Source organism: Schistocerca piceifrons, chromosome X (assembly GCF_021461385.2).
Source record: "Schistocerca piceifrons isolate TAMUIC-IGC-003096 chromosome X, iqSchPice1.1, whole genome shotgun sequence".
NCBI lineage: Eukaryota > Metazoa > Arthropoda > Insecta > Orthoptera > Acrididae > Schistocerca > Schistocerca piceifrons.
The window spans coordinates 79,392,446-79,412,714 of record NC_060149.1 but is presented as its reverse complement, the minus strand read 5'-3'; the positions used below and the strand labels follow the sequence as shown (position 1 = coordinate 79,412,714).

The 20,269-nt window shown below is 41.1% G+C and overlaps 1 protein-coding gene across 1 annotated transcript in view; it reads left to right on the top strand.

Annotated features, from left to right (window-relative positions):
* The window catches only part of LOC124722184 (carboxylesterase 1C), a 148,454-nt gene that overhangs the window by 92,035 nt on the left and 36,150 nt on the right, over positions 1–20,269 (top strand). The window contains exon 3 of the mRNA XM_047247383.1: positions 11,406–11,515. Within this exon, the coding sequence (XP_047103339.1) occupies positions 11,406–11,515 (110 nt within the window). The remainder of the gene's footprint in view (positions 1–11,405; positions 11,516–20,269) is intronic.

The window sequence follows — 20,269 nt, the reverse complement described above, 5'->3', positions numbered from 1 at the left end:
ATACTTTGAAGTCATGATTTAATAGGTATCAGCAGTGGAAACTACAATGTTTCTGTAACCCAGGTATTTGCATTTGAAAATATGCGCGTTATGAGTGGTTTGGGAATAAACACTGCAAAATGCGGCACAGTAAAGTTTTCTCCAGTAATAATGACTAATGTGAGCGTCTCTAACGTGTTTCCATGTGTTCACATGAGTCATTTTGTAAGTGTTTTGAGGAAAGTATAGAAAATGCTGAAACTGAACCAGTCTGCACTTCCACTTGTATTTGTTTGTGGATATGCAGCATACAAAACAATACAATTCCTCAGTTGTAAAACATGCACGTATTTTATTTTTGGGACACATACTACAGATAAATATTTTGAAAATATTTTCCGAAGTTAACTGATTGTCCCATCAGGGGTTGTTGTGGAATTTGGCAATTTAGTGTATGCAGTTGTGCATTTTTTAATATCTGAATAGCATAAAACAAAATTTCTCACTTGTAAAAATCAGAAGCCGCTGCTGCAGAATCTGAATCGCACGATTTTCTCAGGACGTCCCAGAAATGTTGCGACAAACTTATAGAGGAGGTGGGGCATATCATAAGGATTGAGAATTTCATAGCAACCCATGGCCGTAAACGTCAGTGCTAAGTGGTAGCAGAGGTCGAAGAGCAGAAAGGAAACAAGAGAGTGATTCACTTGAGATAGCTATTGGACATAACGATTACACATCATGTACGATATGAATACACCTCTAACGTTACAACAGACGCTCTAAGTTTGCACAATTAGACGCCACCAATGCCTAACACCGACGGAGCATTGACTGCCGGATAAGCTAGAACAAACGGTAAGTTTCTTTGATTGTAGCTGCTGCAGAGACGCTTGTTACGACGAGATGAATTTCAGACTTCATAGGATTGGGAAACATGAGATATTTCATGGCTCCCGCAGAAATAAATCAAGAGTCGATAAATGCAGTGAGCCTGGGGGGCCAGGGAACCAGTCCATCGTGCCCAGTCCATAGATGCGGGGATGACCTGTTCCAGTGCCTACAAACGTCCAGCCCAAAATGACCAGGCGAGCCGTCATGTTGGTACCACCACGGCTCCACCCAAACTCCCATATGTTGTCGTCTATGTCTGATACCTGTACTCGAACATCCCATTAATATTATTCCCGTACGGGGGAGACATTTTATTTGTGAATCGTAGGCCCGCTATCGGCAGATAAATACGAAATTGCCAGCTCGCAAGAAGCGGGAAAACCGGGTTCGAGTACGGGTACGGCACAAATTTCCATTGTTATCATTCCGTCAGACAGCTGGAGGTGGTTCATATTTACAAACTGCGAAGACGCTTCATGTGTTTTTGGAACAGGTTCTTCCCGGCTTTATTGAAGATGTACACTACTGGCCATTAAAATTGCTACACCACGAAGATGACGTGCTACAGACGCGAAATTTAACCGACAGGAAGATGATGCTGTGATATGCAAATGATTAGCTTTTCAGAGTATTCACACAAGGATGGCGTCGGTGGCGACACCAACAACGTGCTGATATGAGGAAAGTTTCCAACCAATTTCTCATACACAAACAGCAGTTGACCGGCGTTGCCTGGTGAAACATCGTTGTGATGCCTCGTGTAAGGAGGAGAAATACGTACCATCACGTTTCCGACTTAGATAAAGGTCGGAATGTAGCCAATCGTGATTGCGGTTTATCGTATCGCGACATTACTGCTCGCATTGGTCGAGGTCCAATGACTGTTAGCAGAATATGGAATCGGTGGGTTCAGGAGGGTAATGCGGAAAGCCGTGCTGGATCCCAACGGCCTCGTATCACTCACCAGCAGTCGAGATCTTATCCGCATGGCTGTAACGGATCGTGCAGCCGCGTCTCTAACCCTCAGTCAACAGATGGGGACGTTTGCAAGACAACAGCCATCCGCACGAACAGTTCGACGACGTTTGCAACAGCATGGACTATCAGCTCGGAGACCATGGCTGCGGTTACCCTTGACGCTGCATCACAGACAGGAGCGCCTGCGATGGTGTACTCAACGACGAACCTGGGTGCACGAATGGCAAAACGTCATTTTTTCGGATGAATCCAGGTTCTGTTTACAGCATCATGATGGTCGCATCCGTGTTTGGCGACATCGCGGTGAACGCACATTGGAAGCGTGTATTCGTCACCTCCTGTTCGCATTGACGGCACTTTGAACAGTGGACGTTGCATTTCAGATGTGTTACGACCCGTGGCTCTACTCTTCATTCGATCACTGCGAAACCCTACTTTTCAGCAGGATAATGCACGACCGCATGTTGCAGGTCGTGTACGGGCCTTTCTGGATACAGAAAATGTTCGACTGGTGCCCTGGCCAGCACATTCTCCAGATCTCACACCAATTGAAAAGTCTGGTCAATGGTGGCAGAGCAACTGGCTCGTCACAATACGCCAGTCATTACTCTTGTTGAAGTGTAGTATCGTGTTGAAGCTGCATGGGCAGCTGTACCTGTACACGCCATACAAGCTCTGTTTGACTCAATGCCCAGGCGTATTAAGGCCTTTATTACGGCCAGAGGCGGTTGTTCTGGGTACTGATTTCTCAGGATCTGTGCACCCAAATTGCGTGAAAATGTAATCACATGTCAGTTCTAGTATAATATATTTGTTCAATGAATACCCACTTATCATCTGCATTTCTTCTTGGTGTAGCAATTTTAATGGCCAGTAGCGTAGTTGCCGCAGTGCCTGTTCCTTCGTTCATGCGCGCTTATCATAAGGAACATTGCATCGCACTTCTTAATGACACCCACTCACACAGATTTCGATGCAGGCATGCAAACAAACTGTGGTGCGGTTGATGTTTGTCTTGGAAGCTTTCTCGATAAATGCGTCCAGCGGATCGTCCAATTCATTCATTTATTCCATACATTCGGTGCACGTCTACAAGCTCACCGTTCGTATACCGTTCCACGCTCCTGGTATGCTGGCTACCGCTCGAATGAGGAAATCCTCCTGTTCCCCTCCAGTACTCTCGTGTAGCCGGCCGGAGTGGCCAACGGTTCTAGGCGCTACAGTCTGGAGCCGCGCGACCGCTACGGTCGCAGGTTCGAATCCTGCCTCGGGCATGGATGTGTGTGATGTTCTTATGTTAGTTATGTTTAACTAGTTCTAAGTTCTAGGGGACTGATGACCTCAGACGCTAAGTCCCATAGTGCTCAGAGCCATTTGAACTCTCGTGTACAAATACCACCTAGCGGCGTTCTCTTCCAGTACTCTAGTGTAGAGCACCACCTAGTGCCGTACGACGATGTTTGTGGCCATGGGTTGCTACGCAGTTCTCAGTCCCGATGATATGCCTCACCTTGCCTAGAAGTTCGTCGAAACATTTCTGGGACACCCTGTATTTGTAACAGATTAATGACCGTGTGGACGAACACTTACTGGCATCTACAAGAAATTGGTTCCCATTATGTGTAACATATTGCTAAAAATTTACACCGAAGTCCAAAATTATCAGTTATTATGTTCTAAAAAGGAGGGAATTCGAAGGGAATTAAAAATATTGCACAACATTTGACACAAAATTATAAAACTAGCTGTGTATTGTGACTGGGATGGAAAAAGCTCTTTCTAATGTTTCATAACCTTTTTGCTTTCACTGCACATATATTTATTGTTTATTATTGTATTTTGCTTTTCAAATTTGTTACTGTGTGCTTTTGATTACCAGATAGAATGTAATTTTTAAACATTTAGTTGGATTGAGAATTGTTACTGAATAAATGTTTAATTCATTTTTAAACTGTTATTGGTAATGTGAATTTATATTTCTCTTTGTTTATTTCACAAGTCCCTCTTTTTAACTTTGTTCAATATCACGAATTAAGGAAATTGTGGTGAGACCACTATCGCTGCAGTGTGTTTATAGACTGCCTGACAAAAAATATGAAGTGTCCAGAAGGGGAGGAGAAAACGAAATGAAACTTCATGAGTTGAGAAGATACGTGATGTTATTTCAGTGGTTAGAGTATCAAGCAGATTTACAAAGAACTTAGCAGTACGGGTGTACTCATCAGAATGATGTTGCACCCGCTCCGGCCTGGATATACGTGCTGACTCGGTTGAGAAGGGTGTTACAAAGTTATTGTACCCTCTCCTGAGGCAAGCTGGCCCACAACAGATGTAAATGATTCTTGATATCATAGATGCTGGTACTACATCGAAGACGGCCCTTTACATGATCTATCGGGGACAGAGCTGGGGATCTTGCTGGCCATAATTATACCTCATCATCACACATACAGCTCGTAGTGGCAACAGCCGTGTGTATATAAGCATTGTCCTGTTGAAAAATTGCACAAAGATGGTGTCACATGAGAAGTAATACGTAGGGACGCAGGATGTCCGTGATATACCGTTGTGCCATTAGAGTTCCCTAATCACCGCCAGCTGTGACCTGAAGTCATATCCAGTGGCTCCATACACCATGATGCCAGTTGGTAACACCGCTGTGCCTCTCAAAAACATTGGAAGTATGGGATCTCTCCCAAGTTCGCCGCCATACTTGCCGACGATGGTCATGCAGGGTACTGCCTAACATCGATTCTCCATTGCAATGATATTCATCAGCAGCTCATACTTCCTAATTATGGTTGTAGTGTTAATGACAGCCTACGTATGAGGCAGTAATTCCCTACTCCGGTTGTTGCTAGACTTTGACGAATCGTATGGGAGGACTGGGAATGTTGCAGGGAGTCCATTACTTAGCTGACAGGCGCAGATGTATGACTGGTACACAATATAGCGATCCTCTTTTGTAGTGGTCAGACATGGTCGACCAGAATCTTATACCTGCCCTCATGTCTTCATTTTGTACAACACACCTGCATTACCGCCGGCCGCGGTGGCCGTGCGGTTCTAGGCGCTCAGTCCGGAACCGTGGGACTGCTACGGTCACAGGTTCGAATCCTGCCTCGGGCATGGATGTGTGTGATGTCCTTAGGTTGGTTAGGTTTAAGTAGTTCTAAGTTCTAGGGGACTGATGACCTAAGATGTTAAGTCCCATAGTGCTCAGAGCCATTTGAACCATTTGAACCTGCATTACCGAAAACTGTGGATACTGCATGATTCGACAAATGGAGACCCGCAATGAGATGCCTTTCAAACTCTGTCAGGTGCCGAAAACGTTGTCTCGCACTATTGTGTGGAATCACCATGTCCTTCATGGTGATCACTTAACATCTGACGCTGTTCACGTCCTCATTTACCTTACCAGGCCTGTTAACAACACTAAACACGAACAACGCAAATGCAAACTAGTAGTTGTCTACCTATCAAAAAGAACAGAACTCTTTAATCATTTATATACTCGCCGATGGTATATACATGAACGAAGTTGCACTCACATCCGGCCATATTTTCTGGGTGCTCCACTTTTTTGTAAGGCAGTGTACAAAGGGTATTCAAAAAGTTTTGCACAATCGTCTCTAATTTTTTTATTTTTTGCAGGAGGAGAATGAAACTTTTTGTGAACCTACTTGGAACATTTAGCTATAAGTTGGTGTATAAAAGTATTTTCTTTTATTTACAGGTGAGCCATAATGGACCGTGAAGTAGATGTCAGGTTGCGACAACGGTCAGTGATAAGAGTTCCTCTTCAAGACTGGCGATGACTTTGCCACATCGATTAGCAGGTAGTTGCTCCCTGTTTATGGGGAGGACACAGTGGATCGCAGCAGTATCCAGCGGTGGTTGCAGAGGTTTAAAGAAGGTGATTTCTCTCTACTGGACAATCCACGATGCGGTAGACCATCGATGGCAGTGAATGATGTGAATAAGGAGACCATTGATCAAATCATCCAAAATGACAGATGTGTGACGACACGACAGCTTGCTGAAATGCCCCGTTTGTCATTGGGTAGTGTGGAATCACTGGTACAGTCACTAGGATATATAAAAGTCTATGCACGTTGGGTGCCTAGATTATTGACAAGAGAAATGAAAACGATGAGGAAGAATGTGTGCAAGAGTCTCATGAAGACCTTTACTGAAGAGTGGAAACATGATTGTTTTTGTCTGAACCTGAGAGCAAAACCTAATCCATAGAGTGGCGTCTCCGGGTTCTCCTCGGAAGAAGAAAGCAAGACTTTCACGAACAGTAGGCCGAAAGGTGATGGCCTCCTCCTTCTAGGATCAGTGTGGTGTCATTTTCATTGACTTTTTGGAACCTGGCTCTACAATTAACCGGGACCGTTACTGTTTGTTATTGGACAAGCTGCGACGTGCCATCAAGACCCACATACCACAGCTTCAGGGTCAGCTCATCAGACTACACCGTGACAATGCCAACCCCATACAGCACTTATGACGCAAGAGAAAACCAGGAAAATGGGTTACAGTCCGGACTTTGCTCCGTCTGATTTTTACCTCTTTGGTCGTCTGAAGGCCCACCTGCGCCGTAAAACATTTGATAGTGAGAAAGACCTTATTTTCTGTGTCAAGCGATGGTGTAAAAGTCAATCCCCAGAATTTTACCAAAGTACATTTACATTATGGAAAGAACGTTGGGCCAGATGCGTCACAGCTGATGGAGGCTACACTGAGTAGGCTCAACGTATAGCTAAATGTTCCAAGTATGTTCACAAAAAATTTCATTCTCCTCCTGCAAAAAATAAAGATTAGAGACGACTGTGCAAAACTTTTTGAACGCCCTTTCTATATATGATTTAGATGTCTGTGGTGAAGAGCGCTGATATACGAGTGTGCTAGTGCAATGTGCACTTTTGAGTTATTCCACAGGGATTAGAATGCCCACCACACACAACAGCTGTCATGCATTTATCATGCACTGAGTAAACTTTCATATGGTCATACTGCACCCATACAACATTCAGTGACATTTTTTTCATATTATAAACCTATACAAGTTGTTAAAGGAAAAAGGATACCTTATCCAGCTAATAAATCAGTTACATTGCAGCAGTATTTAAGATTTTCAATAGATGTCGAATGTAGTTAGTTCCACAGTATTCCAGAAACCAAACGTTGGTGTGCTTGCAGCATGATCTACAGTTTGGAACTCCGAGCTATTAAACTGCAATCGGTGGTTTCGTATAGTGACCACAGGGGGAAAAAGAAAAAAACTGTCTGTGTCTTCTTCATGTGCTGTGTTGTTGTAGAGCACAAGGAAGCTACTTTTTCCTATCCATGACCTGAAATCTCCCGTGATATGATTAAAAAGTTAGGTTTAAAAAACAATTTCAGTCAGTCATTTGTCTGACACAAACCTCACACTGAAGTCCCCATTTCACCCTGTCTCAGAAATATGTGTAAAAGAACTTAAATAAATATGTATTATCTGTAATAAAAACAATATTCAACATAAAAAAAATGTTTGTTAAAGTTGTTATTATTTCATAATATCCACATATGAAGTTGCAAAAGATATTGTGTTACAGTTTCCAGAAACTATAACACTACTTTAATGCCATTTATACAGTAGAGTACGTGATTATATATTTCATATAATAGCAGACTGAAATAATTGCAAGTCTGAGAAATATTGTGCATACGCACTTCACAAGGCTGCGTCGTTGTTGAACTTGTAACTCTAAACACTCTAAACCTCGGATGAGAAACGTCATGATACGGAAATAGGCGGGAGCTGTCAAAAAGTTTTTCAAAAAATGGCTCTGAGCACTATGGGACTTAACAGCTGTGGTCATCAGTCCCCTAGAACTTAGAACTGCTTAAACTTAACTAACCTAAGGACATCACACACATCCATGCCCGAGGCAGGATTCGAACCTGCGACCGTAGCAGTCGCACGGTTCCGGACTGCGCGCCTAGAACCGCGAGACCACCACGGCCGGCAAAAGTTTTTCACGAAGGTTCGCAATCGTTCTGACGAACTAAGAATGAAATATGTAATACCAACTTAAAATTGGCGTATTATTGTGATAAACTAGTTATTAGAAGTTCCTATGTTATTTTTTGGAATAATATTTACAAAAAAAACTGATTAGAATTTAGAAAAGCTCTTGTACCATCTGCACTCGGCGAAATCTAAGGTGTAGCGTCTACATCTACATCTACATTTATACTCCGCAAGCCACCCAACGGTGTGTGGCGGAGGGCACTTCACGTGCCACTGTCATTACCTCCCTTTCCTGTTCCAGTCTCGTATGGTTCGCGGAAAGAACGACTGCCGGAAAGCCTCCGTGCGCGCTCGAATCTCCCTCATTTTACATTCGTGATCTCCTCGGGAGGTATAAATAGGGGGAAACAATATATTCGATACCTCATCCAGAATCACACCCTCTCGAAACCTGGACAGCAAGCTACACCACGATGCAGAGCGCCTCTCTTGCAGAGTCTGCCACTTGAGTTTGCTAAACATCTCCGTAACGCTATCACGCTTACCAAATAACCCTGTGACGAAACGCGCCGCTCTTCTTTGGATCTTCTCTATCTCCTCTGTCAACCCGACCTGGTACGGATCCCACACTGATGAGCAATACTCAAGTATAGGTCGAACGAGTGTTTTGTAAGCCACCTCTTTTGTTGATGGACTACATTTTCTAAGGACTCTCCCAATGAATCTCAACCTGACACCCGCCTTACCATCAATTAATTTTATATGATCATTCCACTTCAAATCGTTCCGTACGCTTACTCCCAGATATTTTACAGAAGTAACTGCTACCAGTGTTTGTTCCGCTATCCTAAGCCTACCCAGCCTACTCGAGTCCAGGGTCAGTTTAAGGCACTAGCGACACAAGCCACCTCCTGTGGCGCTGAGCTGGAGGGCTGCCACAGCTGTCAGATTTCTATACAGGACCTGTCACAAGCTGAGAAGGCTGCCAGAGGCACCGCAGCTGTAAGATTTCTATACAGGACTTATCACAGTTAGTAGAAGGCGTTTGTGGCATCATATTAAGAGAGAACCATGTTTTACAGCGCGTGTTGTGTAGGAAATACTTTTAGAGCCTGTTTCATTAATGAAGTGTGAGAGAGAAATATATGGCGGAAATATGAGAGAGGTGGCGTAAATAAGACAGCTTCTGATATCAGTAAATGTGGCTTCAGATGGACGCTGTTGTAGAAAGGACACAATGAGTTGAATGTCAATACACTTTTACATCACAGCTAGGTAGTTTCCCTTTTGGATACTGATGTAATCCCACTAGACATATATATGAAGTGGGAACAGTCTTTCATTAGCTTAGCAGAGATGCCCAATCGTTACATTCTTTCTTTCTTTCTTTCACTGGTGCCATGCCCCGCACTGACGCAGGGTCGGCATTGTCAGGAACGGATTTGGCAAGGTTAGTGGAAAGGGGTAGCAGGATGCCCTTCCTGCCACCACCCCGTACCCCCTGGGACGGAATTAGTGTACCCCTACTGTCTGCATCGAGTGTAAGTAATGGAATTGTGCGAGCGTGTTCAGATGTCTGCGAGTCGTGTAACTGGCGTGGAACGTGAGGACCAGCCTGGTATTCACCTAGCGGGATGTGGAAAACTGCCTAAAAACCACATCCAGGCTGGCCAGCACACCGGCCCTCGTCGTTAATCCGCCGGGCGGGTTCGATCCGGGTCCGGCGCGCCTACCCGAGTCCAGGAAGCAGCGCATTAGCGTTCTCGGCTGCCCTGGTGGGCATGCCGCATCGTTACATCTCTTTATGTAATGTAAGAGATAAGAATGCAACAAGAGATGAACTATTCGATCAAGGAATACTTCTGCAGTGGAGCAAGCTCTGCAATATGATCACTGTGGGTAATAGGTAAGTCAGCTTGAAGGTTCTAAGAAACTGCTGCCATGGGATTTGTATGAGGTCGTATAGCTTTGGATTCCGAATTTTGTGAAACAGTAAAAACTAGCGAAGATCACAATTTAATGTATCATTAATGAAATTATATTATATATATTATATTAATGAAATTGCCATCAGATATCGAGCACAAGCTTGGAAAGGATAAGGACTGGAAGGAGACTGATGGTTTACTTTCAAAAATATGAACCCCGAATTCATATTGACTGATTTAGGAAAAGCGAAGAAAACTTAATCTCGAAGACCTGATCGGAATTGAATCCTACTATTCCTGAATGCACGTCCAAGGCATTAACAGCTGCACTGTCTCACTTGGTTTCAAATAGTATAAGGATCAAACATTCCATGAAGGAAATTAGGGAAGACACTATGGGGAGGGGTTAAGTTGGGCATTAGATACTCGCCAACATGGATAAATGAGATTGCAGCTATATGGGACTGGTTTTTAACCAGTGGATGACAAATTGTTTTCTGTGCATGGTGGTCAAATTAATTTTATTAACAATTTGTGGATCAAATGTGCTGAGGGAGTATGTGTAGTTGTAACATAATTATGGGATAAAATGTATTGGTCTGTATTGTTTTGTCAACGTGAGTTCATGACTTTTGAGTTGATATGGTTGTTTGGACACAGATAATGAAGGAGATAATAAAGGAAAGATCATTATGGTTTAGCGTCCTAATTATGATGAACTCAGAAAATAGAGCAAAATCTTAAATTTGACTAACATTGCATGGGTAATTGGTCGTCCCCTTTCAATAGGAGTACTCTAGCATTATATCTTAGGTGATGCAGAAAGATCAGTGAAAACCTAAATCTGGATGAGCAGATGGGGCTTTTAACCATACTCCTCCCAAATGCAAGTCCAGTGCCTCTTTATACTGAGCATGGTTAGGGATAGTACGATACGAAGGTTATGGAGCTAAGGATGAAAACTAGTTGTGGCATTGGAAGATTATTTCTTAAGTCTGTAGACTATGTTTTATATAGCCATTTGGGAGTTCAGCTAACTCCACAGTCTTCAAACATACGCCCTTAACAAAGATCTAAAACCAGTCTACCGTCGTCAGATTATCAAATGTGGGATGTAACGCAGAACAGGTACTAAAAGTTAAGCTGTGTGATATGTTACTGTGCTCTCCTAAATGCATTATAATAGTGATGACTGCACAATTTGTTTATTGTACAATGTGGTAGATACTCCATTTCATGCATTGCAGCAATATATATGTCTTTATTTCGGTACTCTGCTTTAGTACGATGTTGTGATGCACTTGTCCCCACTTTAATGTATCTCATTCCAGGTAACTAGTTCACAGCATGACATCTTTAATCTCTGAAAGCTGCTATCTAGTTCTTATGATACATTTCCAATGATATCATGTTATTCATATACATTTAAGCATGGACTAACAGCCTTTGTGGCTTCTGCAACTTATATATCATGGAGTGTAATGTAGATTCGTTGTTGTTATGTTACAGCATTTGTTACTTACTTTTGCTGTTAATCCTTATGTTATGTCTTTCCTGAGTTTACATTGCATTTGTACAAGACAGTATTACTTACTTGACAGGAACAAGTCCACCAGGAGGCTGGCCCGTTATGGTTTGGTTTCATCCAGGGAACTTTAACACTGGAGCACCTCAACTATGGGATGGTTCTGTGCTTGCTGCCAAGCAAAAGGTAAATTAATTTTCATACAAAATATTAGATGCTGTATTACTTCTAAAGGCCTTCCTCCTGTTGTTTAATAGTTAGAAACGAATTCGTTAGTGAATATTTGTATTACCACGTCTAACGAAACCACCCAAGAACGTCACGTGCCTAGACGTCCACTTGGACAGCCTCGCAAGGATGGAAACAAAGGATGAGTCGAGTAGAAATTAATAAGCAACTAATTAGGTGACAGAGTCGGGACCCTTTGATGATGAGCAACACAATGGCATAGTCATGATTTTCATGTAAATTTTATTTCGACGTAACTAAAAATTCGACAGCGAATTAAAAGAATAACGAAATTTTAAAGAGGGAAGAGACCTTATAATAAGAATTCCCAGCATACAGAGGAAGCGAAATCTGTAAAACCGATTTAGACTGTCAAAATTTTGAGAAGAGTTGATAACCTGTCATTCTGACGATTGGGGCGGCACCATATCACGGGACCTCAGGGGCAAAAAGAAAGTAGCCTGATTCCATGGCCCAGCAGGTGATGACTAGCCCTTTCCCGCCCAGCAGGGTAACACTAGCCTAGTTTTTGAGATTAAGACCTTCATGGAAGAACCAGCAGCTGCAGTCTCGCCCGCGACTGCATCTTTGCTACAGACATTCAGTGTCATCCCACAGAAAAGTTTTTCTATTCATTGCTTTGAACAGAGTTCAATGATGTTGCCCGATTTCGGTGGACGTTTCGTTCGTTTGGTAATCGTTAGTATCTCGCTAAGAAACGGCCTAGCAGCAGCTCAAGCGTTCTCTTTCCGACGCCTTCTTAGTCACACCTGTGTAGCTGCAGATCAACACTCACTCTCTATGTCGTTTTTGTGATTGTGCAATCGTCAGGAAGGATGCCTAAATTTAAACAATGTCCTGTTTTATTATGATTTCACAACATTCACAACACATTTTTGTTTTTATGTTTAGTAGATGCATTATTACGAGTGTTAGTGTTGCAATCCCTACCACCTTTCCCCAGTATTCTAATCAGTTTGTGGCGGTAAGTTCTTATGGGACAAAGCTGCTGAGGTCATCGGTCCCTAGGCTTAATCTAACTTACGCCAAGAACAACACACTCACCCATCCCCGAGGGAGGACTCGAACCTCCGACGGGGGGAGCCGCGCGAACCGTGGCATGGCGCCAAAGACCGCGCGGCTATCCTTCGCAGCTATTTTAATCAACTAAAGGCCCTCTGCAAGAAGGGACCAGCAAGGGAGCATTCCCAGCTATAAATTACCGATCTTAATGTAACTTGGCAGGTATGTAGAAAGACCGAAATAATTCAACACTTTTTTTTGTTTTTGGTCAATTCCATGTTTAAGGGGTAAAACACACCCTAAAGGGTAATTTGACATATCAGGTTTAGAGGAAATATCTTCGAAATCACGAAATATAAAAAACGTGTTTCATATAAAAGCTGAAATGTAACCAACGTTCTTAAAAAAATGTAATCAATTTTTAAAATAGTTTGAAATATCGCAAAATATCCCAACAACTTTACGTAATTTTGCAAAATAAAAACATTTGTTACATCATAAATTAAAGAAGCTTTTCACGCCACGTCCATCCCTGAGTAATACAGATAGTTTCTGAAAAGCCTTTTTTGGAAAATAAGCTGTACACAGTTTGCTGTCAGAGTATTTTCAACATACCTAAGTAAAATATATAAGCATTCATTACTATCCTAATTATTTGTTTTACTTATTTTTGTTTTACATTGTTAATTATTATTTCACATTTTAAATTCGTGTTTTCTTGTTTTTTTTTAGTGTACCATTTCGCAAATGTGCATTTTGTTAATTGAAAATATTAAGTACCTCATTGTTATACAAAATCATCACAATATGATAATCTGTAACAAAATTCTTGAAACATAACGTTTTTTAAGACCGTAATCATAAAATGAACGAAATTTCTTCACATAATACACGCGACAAACAACACAACATAAAACAAAATTCAGCAGAATTCTCAAATTGCGGTGAGAGATTCTCTAAATATCCTGATTTGTATTAGGCGTATTTCGGTACACTGGTAAACCTCAGTGAAGAGAATTGCTTATGTACTGGTGACTGCAGCTTGATCATATTGTTTCTCATGTGGAGGCTGATGTCATAATCATTCAGTAGAGGTGAATTTGAAAATCTCCTCACAAAATTCCTTCAACTTCAAAAGCCGTGTATATCCAATGTCTGTACCTCTCCTGCTGCGCCTTTTCGGATCATCAAATTAACAAGTGCATTGTCCTCAGGTATGACACTCAAAACGATTCTATCACACTGACCACCCCATGAACCTAATAATAATACAGATTTTTCTCCAGCACTGAGAAAGAAAAGTTCCATCAAACCAATTTCGACATACTATTACACTAAGAATTAGACATATGATGTTTACACATTTCTTTTTCAATTTTGGGCAATTTACTCTTTGGATACTGCTAATATCAGCCTAATGTAACGTATGTACATTAAAAGTGTGCATATTAGTTTAGACCAGATGTCATAGTGACGTGCTCCACTCTCTTAGATGCAATTCTTGCTGTCGTGTTATGAGCACGGCATTTACATATAAAGTAATTTTTCAGATTGTAGACTCGAGAGTCCAGCGTACATTATAAGTGTGATAAAATGGCCAGTCCAGAAATACATACATCTGGACAGTTTTTTTCCCTAAATTGATATTGCAGTCACTTGTTTCAAAGGTAATCAGCAGAATTTGTGCCATTATTCAGCATCTAATGAGGCTCTTGTAAAGTAATAGTGAAAGTATTACTATTGTCTCAAATGTGCCATGTTCTCCAATAGTTATATACCCCATGTATCACATTGAGAGAAATGACATGAGAAAGCCACTAATATAATGGACGATTAATTCAGTCCATTAAGTTTTTAGTATATAAAGTGTGTGTATTCCCATTTCCTTTAGATACACGATGAGCTTACGTACTGAAGCTCTAATAAAGTTTGGAATCAAATGATTATGACTGAAGTTGACATTTTTGTAAAACATGTTATTTATAGCTATAACTTATCGTTCCTCTCAAAAACACAGGATTAAACTAGATAGGCCCACTATGTCATAAAGGTGTGAAACAAACAGTCAGTATGCACTGTTATACCAAAAATGTCTGACACAGTCCTCGTAGTCCCACGCAGCGTAAATGAAAAGTTACTAGCCCCAGTTTGAGAGCGAGATAAATATTAACAGGCCGCAGGATTCAGGCTTATTTCCGATACAGTAATAGACGCCGCTAACCTCCACATTGAGCACGTGGAAGCTCCAGTAGCAGACGCGGACGGAATCGACTAACAAGAGAACATTTCCAGATGTAAAAAAAATGACCTTGATGAAACTTGGCGTGTATGCAAAGAGGTCAATACAATACAATACCGGCACATGTCTTTTCGTTTTAACCCAGTTTCACTTTGAGCTGTAAAACACACCTTGAATAGTAATTTGGCAGGTCAGGTTTAGAGGGAATACCTTGGAAACCATGAAACATAAAAAATGCGTTTCATATAAAAGCTGGGATGTGACTTAAGTTCTTAAAAACTATTTAACCGACTTTTGTAGTAATCTGAAATTTTGGAAAACACACCACTACCTTTAATCAATTTTTCAAAATGAAAACTTTTGTTACAACATAAGTTAAAGAAGCTTTCAAGTCACATGTGTAATACAACAGGTTTCTGAAATGCATATTTTTAGAAAATAAGATGCTCAGCATACTGTTAAGAATACCTTCAACATACCTAACTAAAATGTGCAAGCATTCATTATTATTCTAATTAAATGTTTTACATATTTATTCATTTATGTTTTAAATTGTTACTTAATGTTTAGATCTCGTCTTTCTTTTCTTCTTTAATTTATCATTTTACATTTGTGTATTTTGTTAACTGAAAAAACAAACAACTCATTTTTGTGATACAAAATCATCACATTAGGATAATCTGTCAAGAAATATTTAAAACGTAAGACTTCTTACACCATGCACATAAAATGAACGAAGTTTCTTCACATGACACACACAATGGACGACACGATAAAAAACAAAATTGGACAGGCTTCTTTAATTGTGGTGAGTGATCCTCTAAATATTCTGATCCGTACCAGCTATATTTCCGTACACTGGAAAAGCTTTGCAAAGAGAACTGATTATGTACTAGTGATACAGATTGATTATATTGCGTCTCAAGTGGACATTGACATCATAATCATTCAGTAGAACTAGATTTAAAAGTCTCCTCTCAAAGTTCTTCTAACATCAAAAAACATGCATCCAATGACTGTATCTCCCATCAAGCCATTTAGGATCACCGAATGAACAAGTTTACTGTCCTCAGGCATGGTGCTCAAAACGGTTGTTTGACAGTGACCACGTCAAGAATCTAAAAATAATTTTTCTCCTGCACTGAAAAAGAAAACTGCTATCGAATATCTTTTGGTGTGGTCAGACGTTAATTTACTAGATTTCGATCTCGTCACAAGAACCTGCGGGGCTTCAAAAAGAGATTCTCCAACTTTTGGTCCAAACCCTTCCTGAGTTTCTGCTAAAACTATGAAAAGCGGGGTAAGCAATTTTCCAGCTGCAGAGACTGTTGGCTGAGTCGTGTAAGTGAAGTTCTCTTCATGGCTCATCTCCATAGGCTCTAACGAAGAGGATCTCACAAATCGTCGAACAGCATCAAGAACCACCGGTGTATTGGGGCGATAAATTCGAGTAGAAACTGCTTAGCGAGCCATACCATGAGAACAGTTGCTGCAACAAGTTATTGACAACACAACAGAGATGATTTCAGGATTTGTTTCTAAAGACTTTTATTTAAAAATTATAAAAGTTTGCATCATGTTGTAACACGCCTTGTTACCACCTCCACTTCTCGCCAGCCGCAGCCAAGGGGTGCTGTGAGTGGCGGCCAGCAGTGCGCTCAGGTTTGCAGGCTAGCAGCTCACGGGCTAGAGGGCTGTGCCGCTGGTTTGGAACACCACGACGCGAGTCTGCCGAAACCTGTGCCTCTCGTTATGCAAACAGACGCCGCCAGCTCTAGCAGTCTCGTCCGCCGCTAGCTACTACTAGGGAAACGTACATCGCCACACGACTTCAGGACCTCGCTGCACTCTTCGGGATCTCTCTCTCTTCCTTAACTCTCTTCGGATTGCTACTCATCGCAAGGATTTCTGGATTTGTCCACCTACAGCGACTTCTCTTTTGATCACTTTTCAGACAGCCTGCACTTGTCAGTATTCACTGTACTTGTGTTGCTGAATAAAACTGTGGTCAACCTGAGGCTTCGCATTGTGTACAAAATACATCAGTTTACAAATACGGAAGATACCAACCGTTTACCCAATTAATAATTGCCGAACGGTAACTGATCATTTCAGCAATATGGAATTGAGTTCTACTAATTCGTAGGAAGTGGAATTGAGGGATACCGTTGTAACATTGATTTCTGAGAGCAATGATGGACAGTACATCACTATGCACCAAGATAAAGGGTTATGTATGGTGTGATGGATCAGAGATGCATGGTGCAATGACTGAAAATGACTGTGTATCGGAAACTAATGGGGAGTATTTTATTCTAAGCAAAGTCCTTTCTTCAGAAAACCGGATTAAATTTCGAATATAAGAAATCTGTTATTGAGTTTTTGGAAGAGCAGGAAGAAGAGAAAACGGTCACTTTCGTCCGTGAAGCATAAATATCGCAAAGTGACACAATTGTATTGCAAGGAAAAGTATGTTCTTCACGACAGCTGGAATTCATATAAAGTATCCGAGGTTATGGACCATAATACTGATCTTCAAAAATGGACCGTGCAAATGAATAGGGAAGTAAAGTCAACCAATTTCATGGCAAGCTCCAAACGGTCATTGAATTTAAAATCGGCGGACGTAATTGTATCTCAGAAAATAACGAAGTTTATAACTAGAACCTATATAAACGATAATAATGGCCTCAACGAGGTCGTTTCACGATTTGTAGTGCAAGCTATGGGGCTTATCAGTTTTGAGTGCTGAAAATGTCCATAGCTCTGATCAGAGAGGATTCAGTCTGCAGTTGGCATCTGGATGTACTTTGTTTTAAATTAAATGGTGCAAAGAAAATTGAACTCATTGTGCAGTCACAGTCATTAGTTACTTACAGTTACACAATTCAGTCTACAGTCTCTGCAACTGGCAAATTGCATACCCCATTTTCATAGTTTTAAAAGAAGCTCCTGGAGATTTAGGACCGAGAATTCGAGAATCACTTTTTGACTCTCAAAATTTATTGTAACGGCATCGAAATCTGATAAACTAACGTCTGACCACCTTCCAAATTTCACAGAAGTTCTGCGAAACTTGCAGGACTAGTACTCATGGAAGAAAGGATATTGCGGTGACAAGGCTTAATCACAGTTTGGGGGATTTTCCCAGAAAAAGATTTGGGATCTGCGTGTAAGTTTCATATCAGCGCACACTCCGCTGCAGTGTGAAAATTTCATTGTGGAAGCATCCCCCAGGCTGTGGCTAAGACACGTCTCTGCAATATCTTTCCTTCTAGGAGAATTGTAGAATTGTTCAGGTAAGTGGCTGTGTGCAGGTGCTAATCGTATAGTTTAATTTTCTTGTTTAGTTTAATTTTTGTTCATAATGTTGTCTGATTTCATTATTTAACCATGACCTCTGTACTCCTAACTTAGCTTCATGTGGTGCTTCGGAATCACTACTTAACTTCACATACGAGGGTCGTCCACAAAGTAAGTTCCGTTTCTATTTCTATCCGCGGCAGCGCTACGATCGCAGTTCCGAGCATGGGAGGCAGTTACTCTGACTCAAGGAGAAGACATGTACGCCATTTTCAGATCGCTTCTGCCGACGTGTGCTTTGTAGTGCTTCTTCATAATATCAGTAGTAATTGAAAATACCACCGCGTGTGAAATCACATCTGTGAATCGTTTTCTAAATGCAAAGAAAGTTAAACCAAAGGAAATTCATCGGCAAATCTGCGAGGTTTACGGACAAAATGCTATGAGTGATTCAATGGTTAGAAGATGGGTCAGACTGTTCAATGAAAGACGTGATCAAGTTCACGATGAAGAACGAAGTGGACGCCCGTCTGTGGTTACTGATGAACTGATTCACACAACTGAAGGGAAGATTAAGCACAACCATAAGTTTACACTTAGTGCCCTTGCTATGGAAGTTCCGCGAATCTCACGATCACTAATTCATAAAAATGTTTCTGAAAAACTGAAATTTCGAAAACTTTGCTTACGTTACGTATCCAAAATTCTTACTGAACAACACAAAAAACAACGGATGGGCAGTGGACTTCAGTTTTTGACACGCTACGATGAAGAAGGCGATGGTTTTCTTTCTCGGATAGTCACGGGGGATGAAACTTGGGTATCGTTCGACACCCCTGAAACAAAATGGCAGTCAATGGAATGGAAGCACATGGTTGAATACACAGGCGGCAACCTTCCATGAAGAAAGCATACAAAATCTTGTGCCACACTATGACAAGTGCCTACAAAATTTCGGAAGCTATGTAGAAAAGTAGTTTTGCAGTTGCACATTTTTGTACAATAAATATTTTTTCTGTATCTGTGCACGTTTGTTTAATATAACCAAACGGAACTTACTTTGTGGACATACCTCGTATATTTAATTTGGAATCGAATGATACTGATTACACCTTTTGTTAAATTTCAAATTGTTTCCTGTCCTGTCTCGTTGGATAACACACTTATTGTAGGTTTTGCAGGTCTACAATGTAAATGTGTGATAGGCAGCAATAACATTGAGAATATTTGCTGTCATTCTTCCTCATTTCCTACCTCTATTAGGTTTATGATGTAGATATGGACAAATATATTTTATCCCAGTGGAGCATAGCCACAGTTAGGCCTAAAATTGAAAATAACAAACAGCTGTACTAGCCAGGAAATAACTTCATTTATATTTTTCTAGTATAGAACATCATGGATTATGATCTGACGTTTTTCTTTCGTGTCTGCGAATTATACTGTTCATTTTTTTTTATTCTGCCTGACCCAAAACACAATGCATTTCTTTTCCTTTATCCAGATATGTTTCGACACCTATGTGTCAACTTCTGTGGTTTCGATTTATGTCTGTAAAATATCATACAAAATTCAAATTGTTTTTCTGTTTTAGGCCTAAAACTATGGCATGTGCATTTTGTTAATTTATTTCGATTGCTCACGTGGAATTACATTGCTTGTGGAAACGAATTTTTACAGGTCGGCTTGTATTTACCTCTTTTTGTAGTTCTACCAGCATGTCATCTGCAAAGCAATCGTAAAGAAATTTACTCGTTTTTGAAATACTTTTTCGTGAGGTGTTGTTGTGTATGTCACTACACTTACATTTTTCTTCCACTTGTGGGTCTCTGGTGGATTTTGTTGTTATTGTTGTATTTGTATACATTGTTTTCCACATTTTTTGACATGTCACCTTTTTTCATAAAGAGGCGCTATGTTATTGTCGCCACCCACTTTTTCATCGTTCTGTCTCTGTTGAATGCTTGATGAAAATTATTGTTGTGCGGCTGCTGGGGGAGAACTTATGTGATGTGTGTTTGTGTGGGGAGGGTGGGGGGGGGGGGGTGGGGGGGATGAGAAAGAGACAGAGAGAGAGAGAGAGACGGGGGGGTAGCAAAATGGGGCAGAGGTTTGAGAAGTACACTGGCGTCCAGAATTAAAGCAAC